We start from the raw sequence: 26,668 nt of genomic DNA on the forward strand, positions 1-26,668 counted from the left end.
AGCCAGTGTGCCCATTTTACAGTGGCCCGAGTGACCCTTTGCAGAACATGTCCATCTGTCTGGGAGCCAACGAGGGCATGCAGTAGCAAACCTGCCTGCAGGACAACAAACGAGAAAGAACTTTCTGGTAATTACTTCGTGACATCCTTTAAACAGCTTCCAGACAACTCAGAGGACCGTGAGATGTTTCTAAAGGTTCATTGAATTCGGAGCATGTTTCATGGATTGCATCAGAGAGTGAGTCCCACAGGTTTGCTGTTTATGCTCATACAAGTTCTCATCTTTGGAATAAAATTAACTTTGAAGGGGAAACATTTGAGAGGATTTAGGCTGATAAATGTATTGTTATGACATTGAGTTGTGTGTGCATTTTATCAAAAAAGGACAATGTTTTGGTTGGGTTCATAGAGGGGAATACTGTAGGCAGAAATATTGAGAGCACAGTGTGGCCTGAAACAAGCTCAATGTTGGTGTAAGCAAAGTACTCCATATATCACCGTTAGGAGCTGCCATAATAAATACTAGTCTGTGTCAACAGTGCACATAGACTACTGAGAAATAGAGCTCTGTTTATTCTAACACGGCATGGATTGATTTATATCCTCACAGTATATTGGCCAACATTTTGATACATACAAAAGTTATGAAAATTTGTAGTTATGAAAATTTGCAATATGAGTTGATATCCTATATAAACAGACATATTTTGTAAATTCATTTAGTTAGTCCCTATGTGTGTTTTGACCTTTAAAATTCCAATAAGGAACACCACCTTGTTTTCCTTTGTGCAATTAACGTGTAAACCCTTAGTCTGAATATGATCCTTTATAGCATAGTTGATATTTTTACAGATTTTATTTTGTTCATTTCATGAGTGCATTTCAATGCAGTTATTAGTGCAATCTGTGGTAACATACTCATCTCTGGTGGCGACCTTCAGAATTGCTGACAGATCCAAGTCCATCTCCACTCATCCAATCAAATTGTATTGGTCACATACACGTGTTTAGCAGACTTATTGCAGTTGCAGCGAAATGCTTGTGTTTATAGCTCCAACAGTGCAGTAATATCTAACAAGTAATATGTAACAATTTCATAACAATACACACAAATCTAAAGTAAAGGAATGGAATTAAGAATATATGTACTCTGGGTTGACATCAGGGTCATGCTTAATGGCGCATACCGTAGCAAAACATGACAAATATCTGCATTCTTATTGGACACTTTCAGGTAGTACCGCTCCGTTTCACTCTACTTCAACAAGTTTTTTTTTAAACTACTGAACACAACCCAGGTTATAACCCAATACAACTAGATGCCCTGAGGGAGCTCATTTTATTCATGAGTTCCATCCATAACAGTCTAATTGATAAACCCATAGCTGTGAAGCACAGCGAGTCCCAATAATGTGGTTGTTATTATTTCCAGGACTGCATCTCTAATGACAGCATCATGGCAGACTCTTCCAACATCATTATTTGTACATTATAATAGAGTATGTTAATGGCCAGTGTGTCGCCCCAAGGGGGCACAGGAGGATAGTATCTTCCTGTTTAGCATGTGAAGAACATAAGAACCTAATCATAGGCATATTGATGGACAGCTCCGCCTCCTCACCATTATTGTAACATAGAACACTGTGGAAGTTTGCTTATCTGAGTAGCTCAGTACATTCTCATACAATGAGCACCAGAGCAGTGGATGTCATTATATGTCTATGGGGTGTCGTGCTTCTTTAATGTAAATACATTTGTTTGAGTTAAACATTGTTCCGCCCTGATTAGAGGTGGTTTAAATGGCTTGGTTATCCCTCGAAATGTTACGCATGCCCAAACATGCATGGTAATCTGTGCCAGTTTCTGTTAGACTTCTTTAAGGCCATGTTTAATGGCTGCCATTGGCAGAGCCAGAGTGGCCATTTTACAATGGCCCGACCAAATCTGTGCAGAACCTCTCCATCTGTCTGGGAGCCAATGAGGGTATGCAGTAGCAAGCCTGTCTGCAGGACGACAAAGGACTAAATACTAGTCTGTGTCAACAGTGCACATAGACTACTGAGAAATAGATCTCTCTTTACTCAAGCCATGGGTTAATTTATATCAACACATTATAGTGGACAGCATTTTAATACATACAAAAGTCATTTTTATGCAATACATACACATTTTCAGCAGAATTGTTAAGAAATATGGAAGCTTAAATCATAACCTCCAAGAAGAAAAATTAACATGAGCTTTTCAAAAGACAATATTACCTTTTACATTTCAATTAGTCAGCATGTCCCATTCATAGTCCTTCTCTAGAATAATAATTTAACATAATAGCACACTCTATCAAAGTTAAAAGGGTCTCTATGACAATAAAATACTTTCTAGATCACATTTAGATTAATCTTCTACACCAGACAGTCGTTATTTAGTGCCTTCATTACCACATAAATAATCTTTAGGATCGTGAACCCGAATGGAGTCTGTAGCTATTCATATTAACTCTACATAAATCAACAAATGAATTACAACAGGAGTTAGATAAAGCTAACGAATATTGTAGACAGCCAAACTGACTATTTGCAGAAATAAACCTCCTGATGATTGGGAACAGATGTCTGCCGGTAATTACAAGTTAAACGAAGACAGAAGTCAGCTGTATATCCCTGATCACTTTTTCACCTCATTTGATTTCTCAGCAATAACTGGCAGAGTTCCATTCAGTTTCAAGACAGAACATATTTACAATAAGCAAAACCAAATGAAGATGAAATGTTTCAGTCTGGATCAGTTCTTTCAGAGGACAGACGGATATCCAGACAGACTCTTTTCACGTCACAGTTTGTTTCACAAGTTGTGTACATTGTATCCTTTGAGTGGCCAGTCTTCCACTGGAGGTGAAATTTACCGTCAGGAAATATTTATCCGACAACCTGCATTTTAACATTGTCCCGAACACTTCTTTTGCCCTCTTCCTGAATTGTCTCCCCACAATGACGTACAGGAAGGGGTTGATGGCGCTGTGGGCGTACGCCAGGTAGGTGGACAGCTGTATGGTAATGTCCAGAATGTGACCCCAGAGGCATCCTGGCGTGACTTGGAAGTAATCCAGCGTGTCCAGGAAGCGCACCACCTGGTAGGGCGTCCAGCAGATGAGGAAGACCGTGAGGACAGTCAGGACCAGTTGTGTGGCCTTCCTCTCTGACCTCACCCCGGGAGTTTTTCTGATCTGACCGTCTTTCAAACTGGTCACGATGTGGCGGCTGCAGTACGACACCACTATCACCGGAAGTAGGAACCCAACCACGTTATTGGTGACGTTGCGCTGGATCTCCCAGTCCGGATGGGGGTAGGCCAGGACGCAGGCCATCACCCCAGCCTTGGCCACGTATTTCACCCTGCGGAAGACCAGGAAGGGCAAACTCAGCAGGAACCCCACGATCCATATCCCCAGGCAGATGCACTTGGCCCAGGCCACCCTCCGCAGTCGGCTTTGGAACATGGGCCGGACCAGAGCCAGGTAGCGATCGACGCTAACCAGCACCAGGAAGAAAACACTACAGTAATAGTTCATGGAGATGGCCACATTGACCAGCTTGCATATGGGCTCGCCGAACTCCCAGTGGTAGTTGTTAGCGATGGTGGCAGCCCAGAAGGGTAAACAGGACACCATAACCAGGTCTGCAGCTGCCAAGTTGCCCAGGTAGACATCAGCCACGGTGCATGGCTTCCTCTGCAAACAGAAGACACAGAGGACCAGACCGTTGGCCACTACGCCCACAATGCTAAGCAGAACCATGTAGACCGGCTGGTAGGAGGAAAGCCAGTCCCAGGCTGCTGTGTAGTTGGTACAGTTATAGGGGTCCAACTCGGTCCAGTCCAGCTTTGAGTCTGGGCCCTCAGTGGGGAAGAGACCCTCGGTTGTGTTCAGGAACATTGGGAAACTGGACGAAAATAATGTTTTATCTACGTCTTTTTTCAATGTTTTTTCACATGTTTGAACAATCATTGAACTGCAACATCCTTAGAAAAAAGAGACAACACATGAGAATCCACCAGTGGAGATTGGTGGGAGGAGCTATAGGAAGAGGCGCTCATTGTAATGACTGGAATGGAGTTAACGGATCAGAGTCAAACGTGTGGTTTCCATATGTTTGATGTGTTTGATACCGTTCCATTAATTACATTCCAGCGATTACAATGAGCCCCTCCTCCTATAGCTCCTCCCACCAGCCTCTGGAACCCACATAAGGAGTGTTTCCTGCTCTCTCTGGTCATACATATTTCTTTTAACAGTGAAATACTGGACATGAATAATGAGAAACAGACACCGGCATAATGTTTCACTGATGCTCAGGAACCCCTCAAGTCTGCTAACATTAGTAAACCTTGATTCATTCTGACAAGACAAACATAGTACTGCCATGACTTGTAAGTTAGTCCATTACATAACTGAAACAATAGCACATTTCAAAACTGTTCAAATAAGCTCAGACCTCTGTTTAGCTTCTGTGTGCTCCATGTTCATACAGTACTCATTTTCCTGACCATAAAAATGGCCCATACATTATATGTTGAGGTGTGTATCCACATTTTTGCTATTTCTAACTTGGATCTGTTATAATTCAGCCACTTTGAATCATCTCTCCTTCTCACATTCTTAGAATAACTTTTTTTCATTTGGCCAACATTTTGTAGGCACCTCATCTAATAAACTTTCCGAACATAAAACATTGGCGTTAATCATAATGAAACATCTTTCCCCTTTCATCTTTTTCATTCCATGAAGATGCCAATTGGCTTTAATGTTAACTCACCTGATCTCCAGAGCTCTGTGGTCTCCTTCCTGATGTACACGTCCTCTGTGTTCATTCCCCATGTATCATCACCGTGAGCATCTCTCCTCAACTGAAGAGTGTTCTGAGAGGATGAACACTCTTATTTGAGCCGAACACAGATCATTACAATGTCGTCACTCTGCCCTCAAACAGAGACCATTTTTTCTCTCTATGTAAACCTAGTTCTGTCTGGCTCACTGAAAAAATAGAAACGCAACATGAAACTATTTGAAAGATTTTACTGAGTTACAGTTCATATCAGGAAATCAGTCAATTGAAATAAATTCATTAGACCCTAATTGATGGATTTCACATGACTGGGAATACAGATATGCATCTGTTGGTCACAGATACCTTAATAAAAGGTAGGGCCGTGGATCAGAAAACCAGTCAGTATCTGGTGTGACCACCATTTGCATCATGCAGCGTGGCACATCTCCTTCACATAGAGTTGATCAGTCTGTTGATTGTGGCCTGTGAAATGTTGTCCCACTCCTCTTCAATGGCTGTGTGAAGTTGCTGGATATTGTCGGGAACTGGAACATGCTGTCGTACACATAAATCCAGAGCAACCCAAACAGCTTCCAGGAATTGTGTACAGATCCTTGCGACATGGGGCTGTGCATTATCATGCTGAAACATGAGGTGATGGAGGCGGATGAATGGCACGACAATGGGCCTCATGATCTCGTCACGGTATCTCTGTGCATTCAAATTGCCATGGATAAAATGTTATTTTATTGTTCGCAGCACAAGGTGCACCTGGGTAATGATCATGCTGCTTAATCAGCTTCAACCACAACTGTCAGGTGGATCAATTATCTTGGCAAAGAAGAAACATTTGATAGAATTTGTGCGTGTGGAAAATGTCTGGGATCTTTTATTTCAGCTAATGAAACATGGGACCAACACTTTACAATGTTGCACTTTGTATTTTTGTTCAGTAATTTAAACCACGGCCCACTTATTTTCCCTTGGAGATATTTAATAAGTGACACATTTACAGTAGTAATATTTTGCAAGTAAACTGCAGTGTGCTAGAGCCATACAAGTGCGGGCAAGTCCATTAGAGAGGTTAACATGTTTAGAATACATTTATTCAGAGTTTAACATTCTCCCATATTTGTTTGATTCAATCTCAGGATACAGTATTTCAATTGGCTGTGGAGCTTGTCTCAGGTCGCTTTTCACCAAACATGCCAGATACATTTTTACAGGGTAAACTGAACATGAAATATACAGTTGAAACACACTGTGTAAAGTATGACACTTTCTGTCATGTTCATTGGAAATTCAGTTGGAAATTCGGACTCTCTTTCCAACATCAGAAATTAAACAGTTTCCACAGAAAACAGCCATGGCTAGGCTACAGGACTGTATTGCACTAAAGCAACCAGTCATCCAAATCTTTATGGACCAGTGGGAACACTGACCTTTGAATCCCCTGAGCCTCTGGGCTTTTTCCCCGTAATCTTGTAAAGTACAGCCAGCAAACCCCTGATATAATTTGTTTATCATGTTCGTACAGAAATGCTATTAGATTTGGGGAACATCATTATAAAGCCCGTCATCGTCCTTAAGGTGTTTATGTTATGACCTTGGCCTGCATGTTTACTTAGATCTTGGTGAAGGGTCACTACAGGGAGATTACTTTCCATCATTTCTGTGACAGCTTAGCTTTTTAGCTTCTAGATCATTGTTCTACAATACAGAAAGTAGAGTAAAATACATGTGAGAATTACCCTCTTTTCTCTATATTACATTTCCAGTACAGAGCAAACTGGCCAGTGTTAATGTAACCGATGTGAAATGGCTAGCTAGTTAGCGGTGGTGCGCGCTAATAGCCTTTCAATCTGTGACCTCACTTGCTCTGAGACCTTGAAGTAGTGGTTCCCCTTGCTCTGCAAGTGCCGCAGCATTTGTGGAGCGATGGGTAATGATGCTTCGTGGGTGTCAGTTGTTGATGTGTGCAGAGGGTCCCTGGTTTGAGCCTGGGTATGGGCGAGGGGATGGACGTAAAGTTAAACTGTTACATTAACACGTTTTCATTTTCTTGGTGTTACATTTTTAGTGTTAAGAGGTGTTGAGTTGTTTTTACACCATCTGTGCTAATATAAATCAAATCAAATCAAATCAAATTTTATTAGTCACATACACATGGTTAGCAGATGTTAATGCGAGTGTAGCGAAATGCTTGTGCTTCTAGTTCCGACAATGCAGTAATAACCAACAAGTAATCTAACCTAACAATTCCACAACTACTACCTTATACACACACACAAGTGTAAAGGGATAAAGAATATGTACATAAAGATATATGAATGAGTGGTGGTACAGAACGGCATGGCAAGATGCAGTAGATGGTATAGAGTACGGTATATACATATGAGATGAGTACTGTAGGGTATGTAAACATAAAGTGGCATAGTTTAAAGTGGCTAGTGGTACATGTATTACATAAAGATGGCAAGATGCAGTAGATGATATAGAGTACAGTATATACATATGAGATGGGTAATGTAGGGTATGTAAACATTATATTAAGTGGCATTGTTTAAAGTGGCTAGTGGTACATTTTTACATAATTTCCATCAATTCCCATTTTTAAAGTGGCTGGAGTTGAGTCAGTATGTTGGCAGCGGCCGCTAAATGTTAGTGGTGGCTGTTTAACAGTCTGATGGCCTTGAGATAGAAGCTGTTTTTCAGTCTCTCGGTCCCTGCTTTGATGCACCTGTACTGACCTCGCCTTCTGGATGATAGCGGGGTGAACAGGCAGTGGCTTGGGTGGTTGTTGTCCTTGATGATCTTTATGGCCTTCCTGTGACATCGGGTGGTGTAGGTGTCCTGGAGGGCAGGTAGTTTGCCCCCGGTGGTGCGTTCTGCAGACCTCACTACCCTCTGGAGAGCCTTACGGTTGTGGGCGGAGCAGTTGCCGTACCAGGCGGTGATACAGCCCGACAGGATGCTCTCGATTGTGCATCTGTAGAAGTTTGTGAGTGCTTTTGGTGACAAGCCGAATTTCTTCAGCCTCCTGAGGTTGAAGAGGCGCTGCTGCGCCTTCTTCACAACGCTGTCTGTGTGGGTGGACCAATTCAGTTTGTCCGTGATGTGTACACCGAGGAACTTAAAACTTTCCACCTTCTCCACTACTGACCCGTCGATGTGGATAGGGGGGTGCTCCCTCTGCTGTTTCCTGAAGTCCACAATCATCTCCTTTGTTTTGTTGACGTTGAGTGTGAGGTTATTTTCCTGACACCACACTCCGAGGGCCCTCACCTCCTCCCTGTAGGCCGTCTCGTCGTTGTTGGTAATCAAGCCTACCACTGTAGTGTCATCCGCAAACTTGATGATTGAGTTGGAGGCGTGCATGGCCACGCAGTCGTGGGTGAACAGGGAGTACAGGAGAGGGCTCAGAACGCACCCTTGTGGGGCCCCAGTGTTGAGGATCAGCGGGGTGGAGATGTTGTTACCTACCCTCACCACCTGGGGGCGGCCCGTCAGGAAGTCCAGGACCCAGTTGCACAGGGCGGGGTCGAGACCCAGGGTCTCGAGCTTGATGACGAGTTTGGAGGGTACTATGGTGTTAAATGCTGAGCTGTAATCGATGAACAGCATTCTCACATGGGTATTCCTCTTGTCCAGATGGGTTAGGGCAGTGTGCAGTGTGGTTGCGATTGCGTCGTCTGTGGACCTATTGGGTCGGTAAGCAAATTGGAGTGGGTCTAGGGTGTCCGGTAGGGTGGAGGTGATATGGTCCTTGACTAGTCTCTCAAAGCACTTCATGATGACGGAAGTGAGTGCTACGGGGCGGTAGTCGTTTAGCTCAGTTACCTTAGCTTTCTTGGGAACAGGAACAATGGTGGCCCTCTTGAAGCATGTGGGAACAGCAGACTGGGATAAGGATTGATTGAATATGTCCGTAAACACACCAGCCAGCTGGTCTGCGCATGCTCTGAGGACGCGGCTGGGAATGCCGTCTGGGCCTGCAGCCTTGCGAGGGTTAACACGTTTAAATGTTTTACTCACCTCGGCTGCAGTGAAGGAGAGCCCGCAGGTTTTGGTAGGGGGCCGTGTCAGTGGCACTGTATTGTCCTCAAAGCGGGCAAAAAAGTTGTTTAGCCTGTCTGGGAGCAAGACATCCTGGTCCGCGACGGGGCTGGTTTTCTTTTTGTAATCCGTGATTGACTGTAGACCCTGCCACATACCTCTTGTGTCTGAGCTGTTGAATTGCGACTCGATTTTGTCTCTGTACTGGGACTTAGCCTGTTTGATTGCCTTGCGGAGAGAATAGCTACACTGTTTGTATTCGGTCATGCTTCCGGTCACCTTGCCCTGGTTAAAAGCAGTGGTTCGCGCTTTCAGTTTCACGCGAATGCTGCCGTCAATCCACGGTTTCTGGTTTGGGAATGTTTTAATCGTTGCTGTGGGTACGACATCGTCAATGCACTTCCTAATGAACTCGCTCACCGAATCAGCATATTCGTCAATATTGTTGTTGGACGCAATGCGGAACATATTCCAATCCGCGTGATCGAAGCAGTCTTGAAGCGTGGATTCAGATTGGTCGGACCAGCGTTGAACAGACCTGAGCGCGGGAGCTTGTTGTTTTAGTTTCTGTTTGTAGGCTGGAATCAACAAAATGGAGTCGTGGTCAGCTTTTCCGAAAGGGGGGCGGGGGAGGGCCTTATATGCGTCGCGGAAATTAGTATAACAATGATCTAGGGTTTTTCCAGCCCTGGTAGCACAATCGATATGCTGATAGAATTTAGGGAGTTTTGTTTTTAGATTAGCCTTGTTAAAATCCCCAGCTACGATGAATGCAGCCTCAGGGTGTGTGGTTTCCAGTTTACAAAGAGTCAGATAAAGTTCGTTCAGGGCCATCGATGTGTCTGCTTGGGGGGGAATATATACGGCTGTGATTATGATTGGAGAGAATTCCCTTGGTAGATAATGCGGTCGACATTTGATTGTGAGGAGTTCTAGATCAGGTGAACAGAATGACTTGAGTTCCTGTGTGTTGTTATGATGATCACACCACGTCTCGTTAATCATAAGGCATACCCCCCCGCCCCTCTTCTTACCAGAAAGATGTTTGTTTCTGTCGGCGCGATGCATGAAGAAACCAGCTGGCTGCACCGACTCCGTTAGCGTCTCTTGAGTTAGTCATGTTTCCGTGAAGCAGAGCACGTTGCAATCCCTGATGTCTCTCTGGAATGCTACCCGTGCTCGGATTTCATCAACCTTATTGTCAAGAGACTGGACATTGGCGAGTAGTATGCTAGGGAGTGGAGCGCGATGTGCCCGTCTCCGAAGCCTGACCACGAGACCGCCTCGTTTGCCCCTTTTACGGCGTCGCACAGGGTCGCCGGCTGGGATCAGATCCATTGTATTGGGTGGAAGGCAAAACACTGGATCCGTTTCGGGGAAGTCATATTCCTGGTAGGAACGATGATGAGTTGACGTTAATCGTATATTCAGTAGTTCCTCCCGACTGTATGTAATGAAACCTAAGATTACCTGGGGTACCGATGTAAGAAATAACACATAAAAAAACAAAGTACTGCATATTTTCCAAGGAACGCGAAGCGAGGCGGCCATCTCTTTTCGGCGCCGGAACACACTCCCAGGTGAGAGTTACTGTACAGAGGTAGGGCAGTGGCACTGAGCAGTGTTGATTGAGCTTCCAGGTTTAACTTGAAACTTCCTTTTCATCTAATTGCCGATGGTACAAGGGCAGCTGGATTGGCAGCAGTGAAAGGTAAGTAATATGTTCATTTTTTAATAAGTTAGCTGGTGGACAAACTTGTTATATTGGCTAAGTGAATTGTCGAGATCTTTGTTTGTAGATATAGCTACATCTGATAAATTTAGATTTAGAAGATTGCGAGCTAACATGGTTAGTTAACATTAGCACTAGATGAATTAGCTATCTAGCTAAATGTTAGCGGGAACTTTGTTTCACCTTCATTAGTTCGCTAAAATTAGTAAACTATTACATTTGAGAAAATGAATCGAAATCCAAAAGGATCAGTTAGGGTGTACCTTTAGGTGATTTCAACCATGTGCATGTTGAGTTCATGAGGCCAACTAACACTAACATTAGTGGGTTAGCAGGTGCATGGTGTTAATTGGGGTGTGACCTAGTCTGATCAATTTGAGCCTCGTTTGGTGCAGCATAATGCTAGTCAGGAAGTGAAGGTAACAACATGGCTAATATCTAAAAATGTGTTCTTCAAAACGCATATAACTAAGAATGTTTGTCTGGTCAAAAATGGTTTGATAGCTAGCTAGTTATATAACTAGCTACAACACCGACCTCAACATCTCGCATTCATTCATCAAGGCACGTTAGCGATAGCAATAGGCACGTTAGCGTTAGCGAATAAACCAGCAAAAGATATTAATTTTCACTAACCTTCATAAACCTTCCTCAGATGACAGTCCTATAACATCAGGTTATACATACACTTATGTTTTGTTCGAAAATGTGCATATTTAGAGCTGAAATCAGTGGTTATCCATTATGCTAACGTAGCATCTTTTTCCCAGAATGTGCGGATATTTCTATTAGACTCTCACCTATTCTGACCAAATAGCTATTCATAAACATTACAAAAAAATACATGTTGTATAGGAAATGATAGATACACTAGTTCTTAATGCAATCGCAGTGTTAGAATTCAAAAAAATATCTTCATTACGACATAAGGCTTATGTTATAGCGAGAGAGTGGCCAAAACCTGGGCGCAAAACTACTAGTACACAGTTCGACAGATATATGAAATAGCATCACAAAATGGGTCCTACTTTTGGTGATCTTCCATCAGAATGTTGTACAAGGGGTCCTTTGTCCAGAACAGTCGTTGTTTGGATTTAGAACATCGTTTTTCCCTCTTGAATTAGCAAGCACACTGGCCAAGTGGCGCGAAGCTCTCCATCGTCAACAAACACAGACAACGCAACACGCCTAACGTCCCGAAAAAATTTCAATAATCTAATAAAACTATATTGAAAAAACATACTTTACGATGATATTGTGACATGTATCAAATAAAATCAAAGCCGGCGATAGTATTCGCCTATAACGACAGCTTTCCAGAAGGCAATTCCAAGTTCATCTTCGCGCTTTCCAGAAAACAGGAAATGGCGGACACGTCATTCCAAGAGGATTTATTCCACCTCAGACCAAGATAATCACTTCATTTCTTCTCTCACTTCCTCTTGACATCTAGGGGAAGGTGTATGACATGCATGTATACTCATACGTATCATGCCCATTTATAGGCAGGCCCTTGAACAGAGCATCATTTTCAGACTTTCCACTTCCTGGTCAGAAAGTGTGCTGCCAAATGAGTTCTGTTTTACTCACAGACAAAATTCAAACGGTTTTAGAAACTAGAGAGTGTTTTCTATCCAATAGTAATAATAATATGCATATTGTACGAGCAAGAATTGAGTACGAGGCCGTTGAAATTGGGCACGATTTTCCCCCAAAGTGAAAACAGCGCCCTCTGTCCTCATCAGGTTATCATTAAAGTGGCATTTGGAACAAATGGTTGATCCACTGTAGGGAAGACAAAGGGGAGAGGGTATAAGGGGGCATTTTGTGTGACTGTTTCTATACGTACAGCTACACCATAAAATGTTTGCAACCAAATATAACTTAAACATGACATTGCGTGTAATTGCATTTTGCAGGAGTGCAGTGTAACATGTTGGTTAAGGTCCAATACCAAACATGCAAGAAGTTCATGAAGTTGCAGCCTGGGTTCTCTTATGGAGATGTCATCAATCAAGGTGAACTGTCTGATGTATTTTCTTAATTGAACCCTTGGGCTTGTTTTGGGTCAGACCGATTCTGTTGCCCCCTAGGTGGCTTATCTCCCTGTATTCTGATTAGTCTCTTTTTTTGTAGTCCAAAATAGGTTTGGACTGCCCTTTGCAGCAAAAATACAAATTTTTTATGATCACAAACTGAGGTGGAGGAGGATGTTCTGCTGGACCCGATGGAGGACCATCCAGACCTGTACCTCACAATCAAAGATTTTTTATATTTTTTATTTTATTTCACCTTTATTTAACCAGGTAGACTAGTTGAGGACAAGTTCTCATTTGCAACTGCGATCTGGCCAAGATAAAGCAAAGCAGTGTGACACAGACAACAACACAGAGTTACACATGGAGTAAACAATAAACAAGCCAATAACACAATAAACAAGTCAGTGACACAGTAGAAAAAATAAAGTCTATATACAGTGTGTGCAAAAGGCATGAGGAGGTAGGCAATAAATAGGCCATAGGAGCGAATAATTACAATTTAGCAGATTAACACTGGAGTGATAAATGAGCAGATGATGATGTGCAAGTAGAGATACTGGTGTGCAAAAGAGCAGAAAAGTAAATAAAATAAAAACAGTATGGGGATGAGGTAGGTAGATTGGGTGGGCTATTTACAGATGGACTATGTACAGCTGCAGCGATCGGTTAGCTGCTCAGATAGTTGATGTTTAAAGTTGGTGAGGGAAATAAAAGTCTCCAACTTCAGCGATTTTTGCAATTGGTTCCAGTCACTGGCAGCAGAGAACTGGAAGGAAAGGCGGCCAAACGAGGTGTTGGCTTTGGGGATGATCAGTGAGATATACCTGCAGGAACTTGTGCTACGGGTGGGTGTTGTTATCGTGACCAGTGAACTGAGATAAGGCGGAGCTTTACCTAGCATAGACTTATAGATGACCTGGAGCCAGTGGGTCTGGCGACGAGTATGTAGCGAGGGCCAGCCGACTAGAGCATACAGGTCGCAGTGGTGGGTGGTATAAGGTGATTTGGTAACAAAACGGATGGCACTGTGATAGACCGCATCCAGTTTGCTGAGTAGAGGGATGGAAGCTATTTTGTAGATGACATCGCCGAAGTCGAGGATCGGTAGGATAGTCAGTTTTACTAGGGTAAGTTTGGCGGCGTGAGTGAAGGTGGGTGGCTTTGTTGCGAAATAGAAAGCCGATTCTAGATTTGATTTTGGATTGGAGATGTTTAATATGAGTCTGGAAGGAGAGTTTACAGTCTAGCCAGACACCTAGGTATTTATAGTTGTCCACATATTCTAGGTCGGAACCGTCCAGGGTGGTGATGCTAGTCGGGCGGGCAGGTGCGGGCAGCGAACGGTTGAAAAGCATGCATTTGGTTTTACTAGCGTTTAAGAGCAGTTGGAGGCCACGGAAGGAGTGTTGTATGGCATTGAAGCTCGTTTGGAGGTTAGTTAGCACAGTGTCCAAGGAAGGGCCAGAAGTATACAGAATGGTGTCGTTTTTGTCGAGGTGGATCAGGGAATCGCCCGCAGCAAGAGCAACATCATTGATATATACAGAGAAAAGAGTCGGCCCGAGAATTGAACCCTGTGGTACCCCCATAGAGACTGCCAGAGGTCCAGACAACATGCCCTCTGATTTGACACACTGACCTCTGTCTGCAAAGTAGTTGGTGAACCAGGCGAGGCAGTCATTAGAAAAACCAAGGCTACTGAGTCTGCCGATAAGAATACGGTGATTGACAGAGTCGAAAGCCTTGGCCAGGTCGATGAAGACGGCTGCACAGTACTGTCTTTTATCGAAGGCGGTTATGATATCGTTTAGTACCTTGAGCGTGGCTGAGGTGCACCCGTGACTGGCTCGGAAGCCGGATTGCACACCGGAGCAGGTACGGTGGGATTCAAAATGGTCATTGATCTGTTTATTAACTTGGCTTTCGAAGACTTTAGATAGGCAGGGCAGGATGGATATAGGTCTGTAACAGTTTGGGTCTAGGGTGTCACACCCTTTGAACAGGGGGATGACCGCGGCAGCTTTCCAATCTTTAGGGACAGGCTGGTAATAGGGGTTGCAACAATGGCGGCAGATAGTTTTAGAAAGAGAGGGTCCAGATTGTCTAGCCCAGCTGATTTGTACGGGTCCAGGTTTTGCAACTCTTTCAGAACATCTGCTGTCTGGATTTGGGTGAAGGAGAAGCTGGGGAGGCTTGGGCGAGTAGCTGCGGGGGAGGCAGAGCTGTTGGGCGGGGTTGGAGTAGCCAGGAGGAAGGCATGGCTAGCCGTTGAGAAATGCTTATTGAAATTTTCAATTATCATGGATTTATCAGTGGTGACCGTGTTACCTAGCCTCAGTGCAGTGGGCAGCTGGGAGGAGGTGCTCTTGTTCTCCATGGACTTTACAGTGTCCCAAAACTTTTTGGAGTTAGAGCTACAGGAATGTGAATTTCCGCTTGAAAAAGCTAGCCAAAAAAATTTACCTCTCCAGAAATAAGTCTCTCACTGTTGCCACCTGCTATCGACCCCCCTCCGCTCCCAGCTGTGCCCTGAACACCATTTGTGAATTGATCGCCCCCCATCTAGCTTCAGAGTTCGTTCTGTTAGGTGACCTAAACTGGGATATGCTTAACACCCCGGCAGTCCTACAATCTAAGCTAGATGCCCTCAACCTCACACAAATCATCAAGGAACCCACCAGGTACAACCCTAAATCTATAAACATGGGCACCCTCATAGATATTATCCTGACCAACTTGCCCTCCAAATACACCTCTGCTGTTTTCAATCAGGATCTCAGCGATCACTGCCTCATTGCCTGTGTCCACGGTCAAACGACCACCCCTCATCACTGTCAAACGCTCCCTAAAACACTTCTGCGAGCAGGCCTTTCTAATCGACCTGGCCCGGGTACCCTGGAAGGATATTGACCTCATCCCGTCAGTTGAGGATGCCTGGTCATTCTTTAAATGTTACTTCCTCACCATATTAGACAAGCATGCTCCGTTCAAAAAATGCAGAACCAAGAACAGATATAGCCCTTGGTTCACTCCAGACCTGACTGCCCTCGACCAGCACAAAAACATCCTGTGGCGAACTGCAATAGCATCGAAGAGCCCCCGCGATATGCAACTGTTCAGGGAAGTCAGGAACCAATACACGCAGTCAGTCAGGAAAGCAAAGGCCAGCTTTTTCAAGCAGAAATTCGCATCCTGTAGCTCTAACTCCAAAAAGTTCTGGGATACTGTAAAGTCCATGGAGAACAAGAGCACCTCCTCCCAGCTGCCCACTGCACTGAGGCTAGGTAACACGGTCACCACCGATAAATCCGTGATAATCGAAGACTTCAACAAGCATTTCTCAATGGCTGGCCATGCCTTCCTCCTGGCGACTCCAACCTTGGCCAACAGCCCCGCCCCCCCCGCTGCTACTCGCCCAAGCCTCCCCAGCTTCTCCTTTACCCAAATCCAGATAGCAGATGTTCTGAAAGAGCTGGAAAACCTGGACCCATACAAATCAGCTGGGCTTGACAATCTGGACCCCCTATTTCTGAAACTGTCCGCCGCCATTGTCGCACCCCCTATTACCAGCCTGTTCAACCTCTCCTTCGTATCATCTGAGATCCCCAAGGATTGGAAAGCTGCCGCGGTCATCCCCCTCTTCAAAGGGGGAGACACCCTGGACCCAAACTGTTACAGACCTATATCCATCCTGCCCTGCCTATCTAAGGTCTTCGAAAGCCAAGTCAACAAACAGATCACTGACCATCTCGAATCCCACCGTACCTTCTCCGCTGTGCAATCCGGTTTCCGAGCCGGTCACGGGTGCACCTCAGCCACGCTCAAGGTACTAAACGATATCATAACCGCCATCGATAAAAGACATTACTGTGCAGCCGTCTTCATCGACCTGGCCAAGGCTTTCGACTCTGTCAATCACCATATTCTTATCGGCAGACTCAGTAGCCTCGGTTTTTCTAATGACTGCCTTGCCTGGTTCACCAACTACTTTGCAGACAGAGTTCAGTGTGTCAAATCGGAGGGCATGTTGTCCGGTCCTCTGGCAGTCTCTATGGGGGTACCACAGGGTTCAATTCTCGGGCCGACTCTTTTCTCTGTATACATCAATGATGTTGCTCTTGCTGCGGGCGATTCCCTGATCCACCTCTACGCAGACGACACCATTCTATATACTTCCGGCCCTTCCTTGGACACTGTGCTAACTAACCTCCAAACGAGCTTCAATGCCATACAACACTCCTTCCGTGGCCTCCAACTGCTCTTAAACGCTAGTAAAACCAAATGCATGCTTTTCAACCGTTCGCTGCCTGCACCCGCAAGCCCGACTAGCATCACCACCCTGGACGGTTCCGACCTAGAATATGTGGACATCTATAAGTACCTAGGTGTCTGGCTAGACTGCAAACTCTCCTTCCAGACTCATATCAAACATCTCCAATCCAAAATCAAATCAAGAATCGGCTTTCTATTCCGCAACAAAGCCTCCTTCACTCACGCCGCCAAACTTACCCTAGTAAAACTGACTATCCTACCGATCCTCGACTTCGGCGATGTCATCTACAAAATAGCTTCCAATACTCTACTCAGCAAACTGGATGCAGTTTATCACAGTGCCATTCGTTTTGTTACTAAAGCACCTTATACGACCCACCACTGCGACCTGTATGCCCTAGTCGGCTGGCCCTCGCTACATGTTCGTCGTCAGACCCACTGGCTCCAGGTCATCTACAAGGCTATGCTAGGTAAAGTGCCGCCTTATCTCAGTTCACTGGTCACGATGGCTACACCCACCCGCAGCACGCGCTCCAGCAGGTGTATCTCACTGATCATCCCTAAAGCTAAAACCTCATTTGGACGCCTTTCCTTCCAGTTCTCTGCTGCCTGCGACTGGAACGAATTGCAAAAATCTCTGAAGTTGGAGACTTTTATCTCCCTCAACAACTTTAAAAATCTGCTATCCGAGCAGCTAACCGATCGCTGCAGCTGTACATAGTCCATCTGTAAACTACCCACCCAATTTACCTACCTCACCCCCCATACTGCTTTTATTTATTTACTTTTCTGCTCTTTTGCACACCAGTATCTCTTCTTGCACATGATCATCTGATGATTTATCACTCCAGTGTTAATCTGCTAAATTGTAATTATTCGATTTATTGCCTACCTCATGCCTTTTGCACACATTGTATATAGATTCTCTTTTTATTCTACCATGTTATTGACTTGTTTATTGTTTACTCCATGTGTAACTCTGTGTTGTCTGTTCACACTGCTATGCTTTATCTTGGCCAGGTCGCAGTTGCAAATGAGAACTTGTTCTCAACTAGCCTACCTGGTTAAATAAAGGTGAAATAAAAATAAAATAAAAAATAATGATATCAATAACATGAATGTATAGATTGATTGCTTTGATCCATTGTTTGTGCTCCGACTTTTCTCCTGCAGGCTGTTTCACACCTAGTTTGTCCACAGACACATTATCCTTCTTGTCAAGTGATTTCGACCTGAGATCACACAACCTTAGGAGATGAGGCCATCGACTCCGAAGCAGCAAAATACGTATAATGATAACTGATATTGGATGTTGGTAATCCCATTTCTATGTTTGCTCTTCATGGAGATTCCGACAGCATAAACCAACCCTAAATTGTTGAACTTTTCTCTTGTCTTAATTGATAGTCCGAGATGCTCTGACTAGTAGACCTGGTGGGCAAGACGAATTCGATGAGTACCAGACAACCAAAACATTGGACCACAGAACCAAGAGAGAGATGATTGCCATCTTAATCAGCCACATGAAAGAGATGCATGGGTAAGCTTCTCATTAGCCAATCTGGCCACAAACAATGGATTAAAACAATCAAACTATACATTCATGTTATTTGGCATCATTATGAGACTGTAGAAAGATACAGTACCTTCATCAACAAAACTTTGGTTAAACATATTTGGCATGTGTATGCTTTACTGTTTTTGTTCAGGAGGCTTCCCACTTGTCAACAGAGAGAACGTTATGCTCTTGAAATTTTGACCCTCTTTTCTTTGTTGAGAGATCCTTTATCCGCCAAAGGCTATGTAAGTGCTGGTAGAGCATGCTTGCTTTAATATTTTGACACTTGTACTTTGGACTGAAAGGGGCATCAAACAGTCATAGAATCAAGTCATAAAAATAATAACCATTTTATTACGATGTTGGCCACATTTTCCCACATCTAAGGAACATTTCTATGATCCTGACATGGGCAAAGGATATCTGAATTATCGTCTGAAGAAAGTATCAAGGAAGACCTCACTACGACCCATCAAGAAGAGTATTTCACCCCAGTCGGGAGGCCCAACCCATAGGAGGAAGACCACCAGCTTGTTGGTGATGCTTGCAAGGAGGCCATATCATTCGTTGTCCACTCGGCCGAGGAAAAACAAATCTATCAGAAGATGGAGGTGTTCCAGTATCGCCAGGAGCTAGTCTATAGTCCAGACAGAAGCACAGATGTCCTCGCAGTCTTTCCCAGGTTTCTGGACATCAAAGTATTGGTGAGTGATGTAGTATGAACTATGTCTTGGAATCAGAACTACAGGCTATTTGTCTGATTGAGAACATGCTTTTGTGTTGGTCATGAAGTTGAGTTGATCCACTGTTTTAGGTGAATCAGGACTTTTTGCTGATGTTCGACGATGAAACATCCTCTAAGCTCCTTGAAAAGTGGGATACTGTATTGAAGCCTAAAGTCATCAAACTGGCAAAATCCCTGACTACGACCACCAATTTGCGTCGCCTCCTGAAGTGTGCAGAAAAACTGCCAGAGAAAGTCAGCGAAACCAGTAAGTGGATTCCCTCCTGGGTAGTGCAATGTTTCAAACGCAGCTACAGTGGGAAGAAAAAGTATGTGAACCCTTTAGAATAATATAACATTTTAGTCACAAAAGTAGAGAAACAGTCTGCTTAAAACTTCTTCTTAATAGGGGGCGCTATTTTCACTTTGGGAAAAAATCGTGCCCAAATTAAACGGCCTCGTACTCTGTTCTAGATCATACAATATGCATATTATTATTACTATTGGATAGAAAACACTCTGAAGTTTCTAAAACTGTTTGAATTATATCTGTGAGTAAAACAGAACTCATTTGGCAGCAAACTTCCAAACAGGAAGTGAAAATTCTGAAAATGGGGCTCTGTGTCAGGGCCTGCCTATTCAACTGGCTTATATTTATGGATCTGTATGCACTTCATACACCTTCCACTAGATGTCAACAGGCAGTAGAATGTTGAATGGGGTGTCTAGCTTGATGTGAGACCGAATGAGAGCTTTTGGAGTGACAGGTCCGCTCTATTGGCAGTATTCAACTGTGCACCAGGGAACCCCACATTGTCTTCTGAAAAGCGTTAGGTATACACGACGAAATGCTCCGGCTCGGATTTTATTGGATACATATGAGAAAAACATCATAAAGTTGGATTTTCAACCGAGTTTGACCAGTTTATTCGACGTTTATTGGGACTTTTGGAATTTTTCATTCCATGCGCTAAGAGTTCTTGGACATGTGCGCTCCACATGGCTAGCCAAAGTTGCTAATTCAACAGAAGAAACGGACATTCTAAAACAAAACAACGATTTATTCTGGAACTAGGACTCCTTGCACTACATTCTGATGGAAGATCATCAAAGGTAAGAGAATATTTATGATGTTATTTCGTATTTTTGTGGTTTATGTTGGCTCCAACAAGGCGGAGAATTGGTGAGCGCTGTCTCACAATATTGCATGCTGTACGTTGTACTGAAGTTATTTTTTTAAATCTAACACAGCGGTTGCATTAAGAACCAGTGTATCTTTCATTTCCTGTACAACATGTATTTTTTAGTAAAGTTTATGATGAGTTTTTTGGTTAGATTACGTGACTGTCCAAAATTTCTCCGGACAATTTGGTGCATTATGGCTACGTATTCACAATGTAAAACCACGATATGTACCTCTAAATATGCACATTTTCGAACAAAACATAAATGTATTGTATAACATGATGTTATAAGACTGTCATCTGATGAAGTTGTTCAAAGGTTAGTGATTAATTCTATCTCTATTTGTGGATTTTGCGAAAGCTATGTTGGCGGTGAATAAATGGCGTTGTGTGTGTGGCTATTGTGGTGAGCTAATATAAATATATATTGTGTTTTCGCTGTAAAACACTTAAAAAATCGGAAATATTGGCTGGATTCACAAGATGTTTATCTTTCATTTGCTGTACAACATGTATTTTTCATAAATGTATTATGATGAGTATTTATGTATTTCACGTTGCTCTCTGTAATTATTCTGGCTGTTTTGGTGCTATTTGTGACGGTGGCTGCAATGTAAAACTACGATTTATACCTCTAAATATGCACATTTTCGAACAAAACATAAATGTATTGTATAACATGATGTTATAAGACTGTCATCTGATGAAGTTGTTCAAAGTTTAGTGATTAATTTTATCTCTATTTGTGGGTTTTGTTGGCGGTGAAAACATGGCGTTGTGTGTATGGCTATTGTGGTGAGCTAATATAAATATATATTGTGTTTTCGCTGTAAAACATTTAAAAAATCGGAAATGATGGCTGGATTCACAAGATGTTTATCTTTCATTTGCTGTATTGGACTTGTGATTTCATGAAATTATATTATAGGATATCCCTGTGGCGCTAGGCTAGGCTATGCTAGTCAGCTTTTTTGATGAGGAGGACCCCGGATCCGGGAGGGTGACTCGTTAGAGGTTAAACTAATAACACACAAACAATTATAATTTTTCATGTCTTTATTGAACACACCGTGTAAACATTCACAGTGCAGGTTGGAAAAAGTATGTGAACACTTGGATTTAATAACAGGTTGACCCTCCTTTGGCAGCAATAACCTCAACCAAACTTTTTCTGTAGTTGCGGATCAGACCTGCACAATGGTCAGAAGGAATTTTGGACCATTCCTCTTTACAAAACTGTTTCAGTTCCACAATATTCTTGCGATATCTGGTGTGAACCACTCTCTTGAGGTCATGCCACAGCATTTCAATCGGGTTGAAGTCAGGACTGACTGAGCCACTCCAGAAGGCGTATTTTCTTCTGTTCAAGGCATTCTGTTGTTGATTTACTTCTGTCTTTTGGGTTGTTGTCCTTTTGCATCACCTGGCTTCTGTTGAGCTTCAATTGGTGGACAGATAACCATACATTCCCCTGCAAAAGAAATTTTTCAGTCGATAGCAAACTGTCCAAGCCTTGAGGCAGCAAAGCAGCCCCAAACATGATGCTCCCTCCACCATAGTTTCCAGTTGGGATGAGGTTTTTATATTCGTGTGCTGTGCCTTTTTTCAATTTTTTTCTCCTTTCAAACAACCCAACTTTAGTTTAATCTGTCCACAGAACATCCAGGTGCACTTTTGCAAACTTCAGACGTGCAGCAATGTTTTTTTTTGACAGCAGTGGCTTCTTCCATGGTATTCTCCCATGACCACCATTCTTTTTTAGTGTTTTGCGTATGTTAGACTCATCCTCAGATGTTAGCATCTTCCAGAGAATTCTGTAAGTCTTTAGCTGACACTCTAGGATTCATCTTAACCTCATTGAGAATTCTGCACTGTGCGCTTTCAGTCATCTTTGCAGGACGGCCACTCCTAGGGAGAGTAGCAACAGTGCTGAAATTTCTCTATTTCTAGACAATTTGTCTTACTGTGGACTGACTTTTAGAGATACTTGTGTAACCCTTTCCAGCTTTATGCAAGTCAACAATTCTTAATCTTAGGTCTTCTGAGATCTCTTTTGTTCGAGGCATGGTTCACATGACATGTAACCTTTATTTAACTAGTCAAGTCAGTTAAGAACAAATTCTTATTTACAATGACGGGCTACCGGGGAACAGTGGGTTAACTGCCTTGTTCATGGGCAGAACGACATATTTTTACCTTGTCAGCTCGGGGATTCGATCCAGCAAACTTTCAGTTACTGGCACAACACTCTAACCACTAGGCTACCTGCCACTCCACATAAGGCAATGCTTCTTGTAAATAGCAAACTCAAATTTTGTGAGTGTTTTTTGAGGGGCAGGGCAGCTCTAACCAAAATCTCCAATCTCGTCTCATTGATTCGACTCCAGGTTAATTGACTCCTGACTCCAATTAGCTTTTGGAGAAGTCATTAGCCTAGGGGTTCACATACTTTTTCCAACCTACACTGTGAATTTTTAAATGATGTATTCAAATATAGACAAGAAAAATAAAATAATTTGTGTATTATTAGTTTAAGCACACTGTGTTTGTCTGTTGTGACTTAGATGAAGATCAGATCAAATTTGATGTAAAATGTGTGCAGAAATCCGGGTAATTCCAAAGGGTTCACATACTTTTTCTTGCCACTGTATATTGTTTTATGTGATGTTTGCCTTTTCCTGCCCTCAGACTGGGACAATGATATGTCCTCCCTGCTGCTGCTTGTCCTCAGACTGGAACAATGATATGTCCCCCCTGCTGTTACTGCTTGCCCTCAGACTGGGACAATGATATGTCCTCCCTGCTGTTACTGCTTGCCCTCAGACTGGGACAATGATATGTCCTCCCTGCTGTTACTGCTTGCCCTCAGACTGGGACACTGATATGTCCTCCCTGCTGTTACTGCTGCATCATCTCCCACTACCAGCAGGAGGGAAGAGAACTTGCACACAAATAGTTTGGTATTTAATCATATAAGTCCACAACATTTAGATGTAAATCTGATAACTGGGAAATATACACAGTTATGTTGTTCTACTGTCCTTTACATCACAAATTAGTAATGAATTTAACATGATTGTTCTTTAAGTCCCTCCTACCATTTCCAACATTCTTTATATTAGAAATATGTTATCGTTCTCCACTTTTGGATGATGCAGTACGGCAAAATCTCTCTCTGTGGTAACAAAGGGATTTTTAACTTCCATTTCTGCAGAGTGGGAGAGAGAGTACATGCAATGGAATTTACGACATTATAAAACTGTGGTGAGAGGGGGGGGGGGGGTGATCTCGTGCCTATGATCCTCACCCAAGAGGGCAAGTCATGACAGTCCTTCAGTCGTCATTACTTTTGCCGGTTCTGTTTGATAGGAATGTCTAAGGCTCAGACGGCTTACTGTGAGGATGACCCTAAGATTGTCTTGCGTGATAAAGATACATTTGAATCAGTTGCAGTCAGACCCACAGCTCCCCATCTGTGTATGGTGTAAAGAACAAAATCATCAAAACTAAACAGTTTGCAGAACTTCCATGTTTGTAGTAATTCTTCTGTGGGCATAATGCATGACATTCTTGAAGGGGTGGCTCAGTTTGAGTTAAAATTGTTGTTTGAATATGGCTCTGAAAATGTTATTTTCCAAAACGTGCGCTTCTCTCTAGAATCAACGCATTTCACTACGGGTATGTGGAACGCAAAAACCGTCCAACTAAAGTCAACCGAGAGAACAGTGGAAATAGCATAGCACTTAATTTTATTCCAACTCTGTGTCTTGTGAGAAACATTCTCTTGATTTGGGATGATGTTGTTCCAGCTGGAACTGAGAACTGGAATACGCTGCTCAGCTTACTGCAAATAATCAACTTAGTTTTTCCCCCTTTTCTTAGCCAGGGCATGACTGTGTATCTGAAGCATTTAATAATTGAACATCACGCACTTTTCAAACAGTTGTACACACATAAAAACTTAATACACAAACATCACTTTATGATACATTACCCAGCATACAAAAGACAAATCGGTCCTTTATTACATATGTGGACCATGATGTTTGAGGCAAAGTACAAACTGTTTAGTTTGCAGTAAGATGGAGCATGAAATGCCAGTCTTTTGTAAAATAACTAAGATCATTGTGGTTGACAACATTGCATACCTATTGCTGGACAAGTTGCATACTGGTAATTTCAGTGAACATTACCATGCATTCACTGTGTTTTGATATGTGTTGATGACAAAGTTGCTGTCAAAGTTGACGATCTGAAATTGTATAAGCCTTTTGTCCTTCAAAGTACTAATGGTGCTGATGAGAGCCTTTATATTGTTACTTTGTTTGACATGATTGAGTAATAGTCAGATTATTGGCGATTTTTGTCAAGAAAATTGCATACCTAGTCTTAGGAGGACTTCCACTTGTGTTAAATTGCAACTCTGCAAATACTCTTGTTCTCATATAGTACATATACTGAGGTGTCTGTGATGCACTGATTTCATTCTGAGGTGCCTGTGATATACTGATATACATCCTGGTGTCAATTCACCTACAGGATGCATTCTCTAGAGTTGATCCTCAACACTGAAAGGTGTCGCTGCTTAATACTGAGGGTGTTGAAAAAACAATCACATGGGTCATTTGAACAACATCTGAAGTGTTATATTTTAACTCTCCAAGTGTTTCAATATGAACACTACCAAAGTGTTAAATTACACTGAGTGGCCCTATATAAAAACTGGATGAGCGTTGAAAAAACACTCTCACGGGTCATTTGAACAACACCTGAAGTGTTATATCTTAACACTCAGAGTGTTTCAATATTAACACTACAAAAACTGTTACATTAACACCGATGAGAGTGAACCTATATAAATACTGGATGAGTGTTAACATTAACACGCCTGGTGTTAAATTATCACTTTCAAATTTGCTGTGTAGTCTTATCCTTTGGAGTCTCCCCTCATCCTTATTCAGGCCATTCCCCACAACAAAGACATCTTTCTGGCACAAAAACAGGCTTAACCCTCTTTTGCTTATCTGAACATTATTTTTCTACATGTGAGCTATAGATTAGCTGCATAGTTGTAAATTTAAATGGCTAGATAGCTGAATCAATGAGCCAAGAATTGAATGAAAGGCCAGTGGTGGCGGTGAGTGCGCCTCATTCACATCATAATCCGCTATCGTCCAAAGGCTGCATAGGAGAACAGCAGGCGTTGGCCACAGTTGGTTCTCCAGGGGGTCGTCAGGGACAAAGCGTGCTGGGTTGATTCCCCACTCCCCTGGTGAAGAGAACACACTAACAACAGATTAGTCTTCACCATCCATCATGTGGATCAGCATGTGTTAATCTGAGGGAGACATGCAATGTGTTGTGTGTACATGTTTTGCAGTTGCCTGGGGACCACAGTTGTGCCAAGAACAGCCGGGCGCTGTTGCTGTGACAGGCTGGCCTAGCGATCTCTCTCACCACTGCCTCTCTCTATGCCTCTCTCTCTCATCAGGTCAGGCAGGAGCATGCAGGGAGGCAAGCTGCATCACAATTTGCAGATCAGCCTGTCAACTGAGTATAGCACTGCGTTAGACAAAGGGTGTGTGTTGGGGGTATGGAGGAGACAGCCCTCTGGGGCCTCATTTATTAACGTTGTGTATGTACTAAATAGACCCCAAAACATGCGCCAGTTCACGCAAATGTTGGCCTTTATAAAAACTGAACTTGACATGAGAATGTGCTTGGCTTCTTGCAATCTTTAGACCACGCCTACGAACAGTTTCTAGCAGTTAAAGTACTGCATTGCGAGAAGGCAAGTAGCCTAGTATTTTGTGGGGACGGGGGATATGACGCTTATTCCTAATAAAGAAAATTAGGATAATAAAAACATATTTTTTTTCTCTTTGTATTCTAAAATAGTTAGAAATAGGCATGTACTTCCTATTAAATGTCCATAATCATTGCAGAACAAATTGCTCACTTTTTCTGACTGATGGTTTATACGCGAAGTAGCCTATAGACCTACAATGTCCCATCTCTCATTTAATTGGACCCACTTCACAGTAGTAAATAGAGACACTATTAAGTATGTTTCGTTATGTGATCCGATCTAGAGCGCAGTTTAACCTAAAACAAATGGTTCACCATTTCCAGTTTAATTTTTTTATATATATATATCAATTATATTCATATCCTAGCTTTTGGGCCTGAGTAGCAGGCAGTTTACTTTGGGCACGCTTTTCATCCGGAAGTGAAAATAGTGCCCCTTACCCTAGTGAAGTTAAATGGTCTTTACCTATCACATC

At 42.9% G+C, this 26,668-nt stretch overlaps 1 protein-coding gene across 1 annotated transcript; it reads right to left on the reverse strand.

Annotated features, from left to right (window-relative positions):
• Nucleotides 1–574: 574 nt before the first annotated feature.
• Nucleotides 575–6,322, reverse strand: LOC139582599 (B2 bradykinin receptor-like). The gene has a single exon (XM_071412740.1). It carries the CDS (start codon nucleotides 3,997–3,999, stop codon nucleotides 2,821–2,823), a length of 1,179 nt encoding a protein of 392 aa, XP_071268841.1. The 5' UTR covers nucleotides 4,000–6,322; the 3' UTR covers nucleotides 575–2,820.
• Nucleotides 6,323–26,668: the final 20,346 nt, after the last annotated feature.

Source organism: Salvelinus alpinus, chromosome 8 (genome assembly GCF_045679555.1).
Source record: "Salvelinus alpinus chromosome 8, SLU_Salpinus.1, whole genome shotgun sequence".
In the NCBI taxonomy this organism is placed as follows: Eukaryota; Metazoa; Chordata; class Actinopteri; order Salmoniformes; family Salmonidae; genus Salvelinus; species Salvelinus alpinus.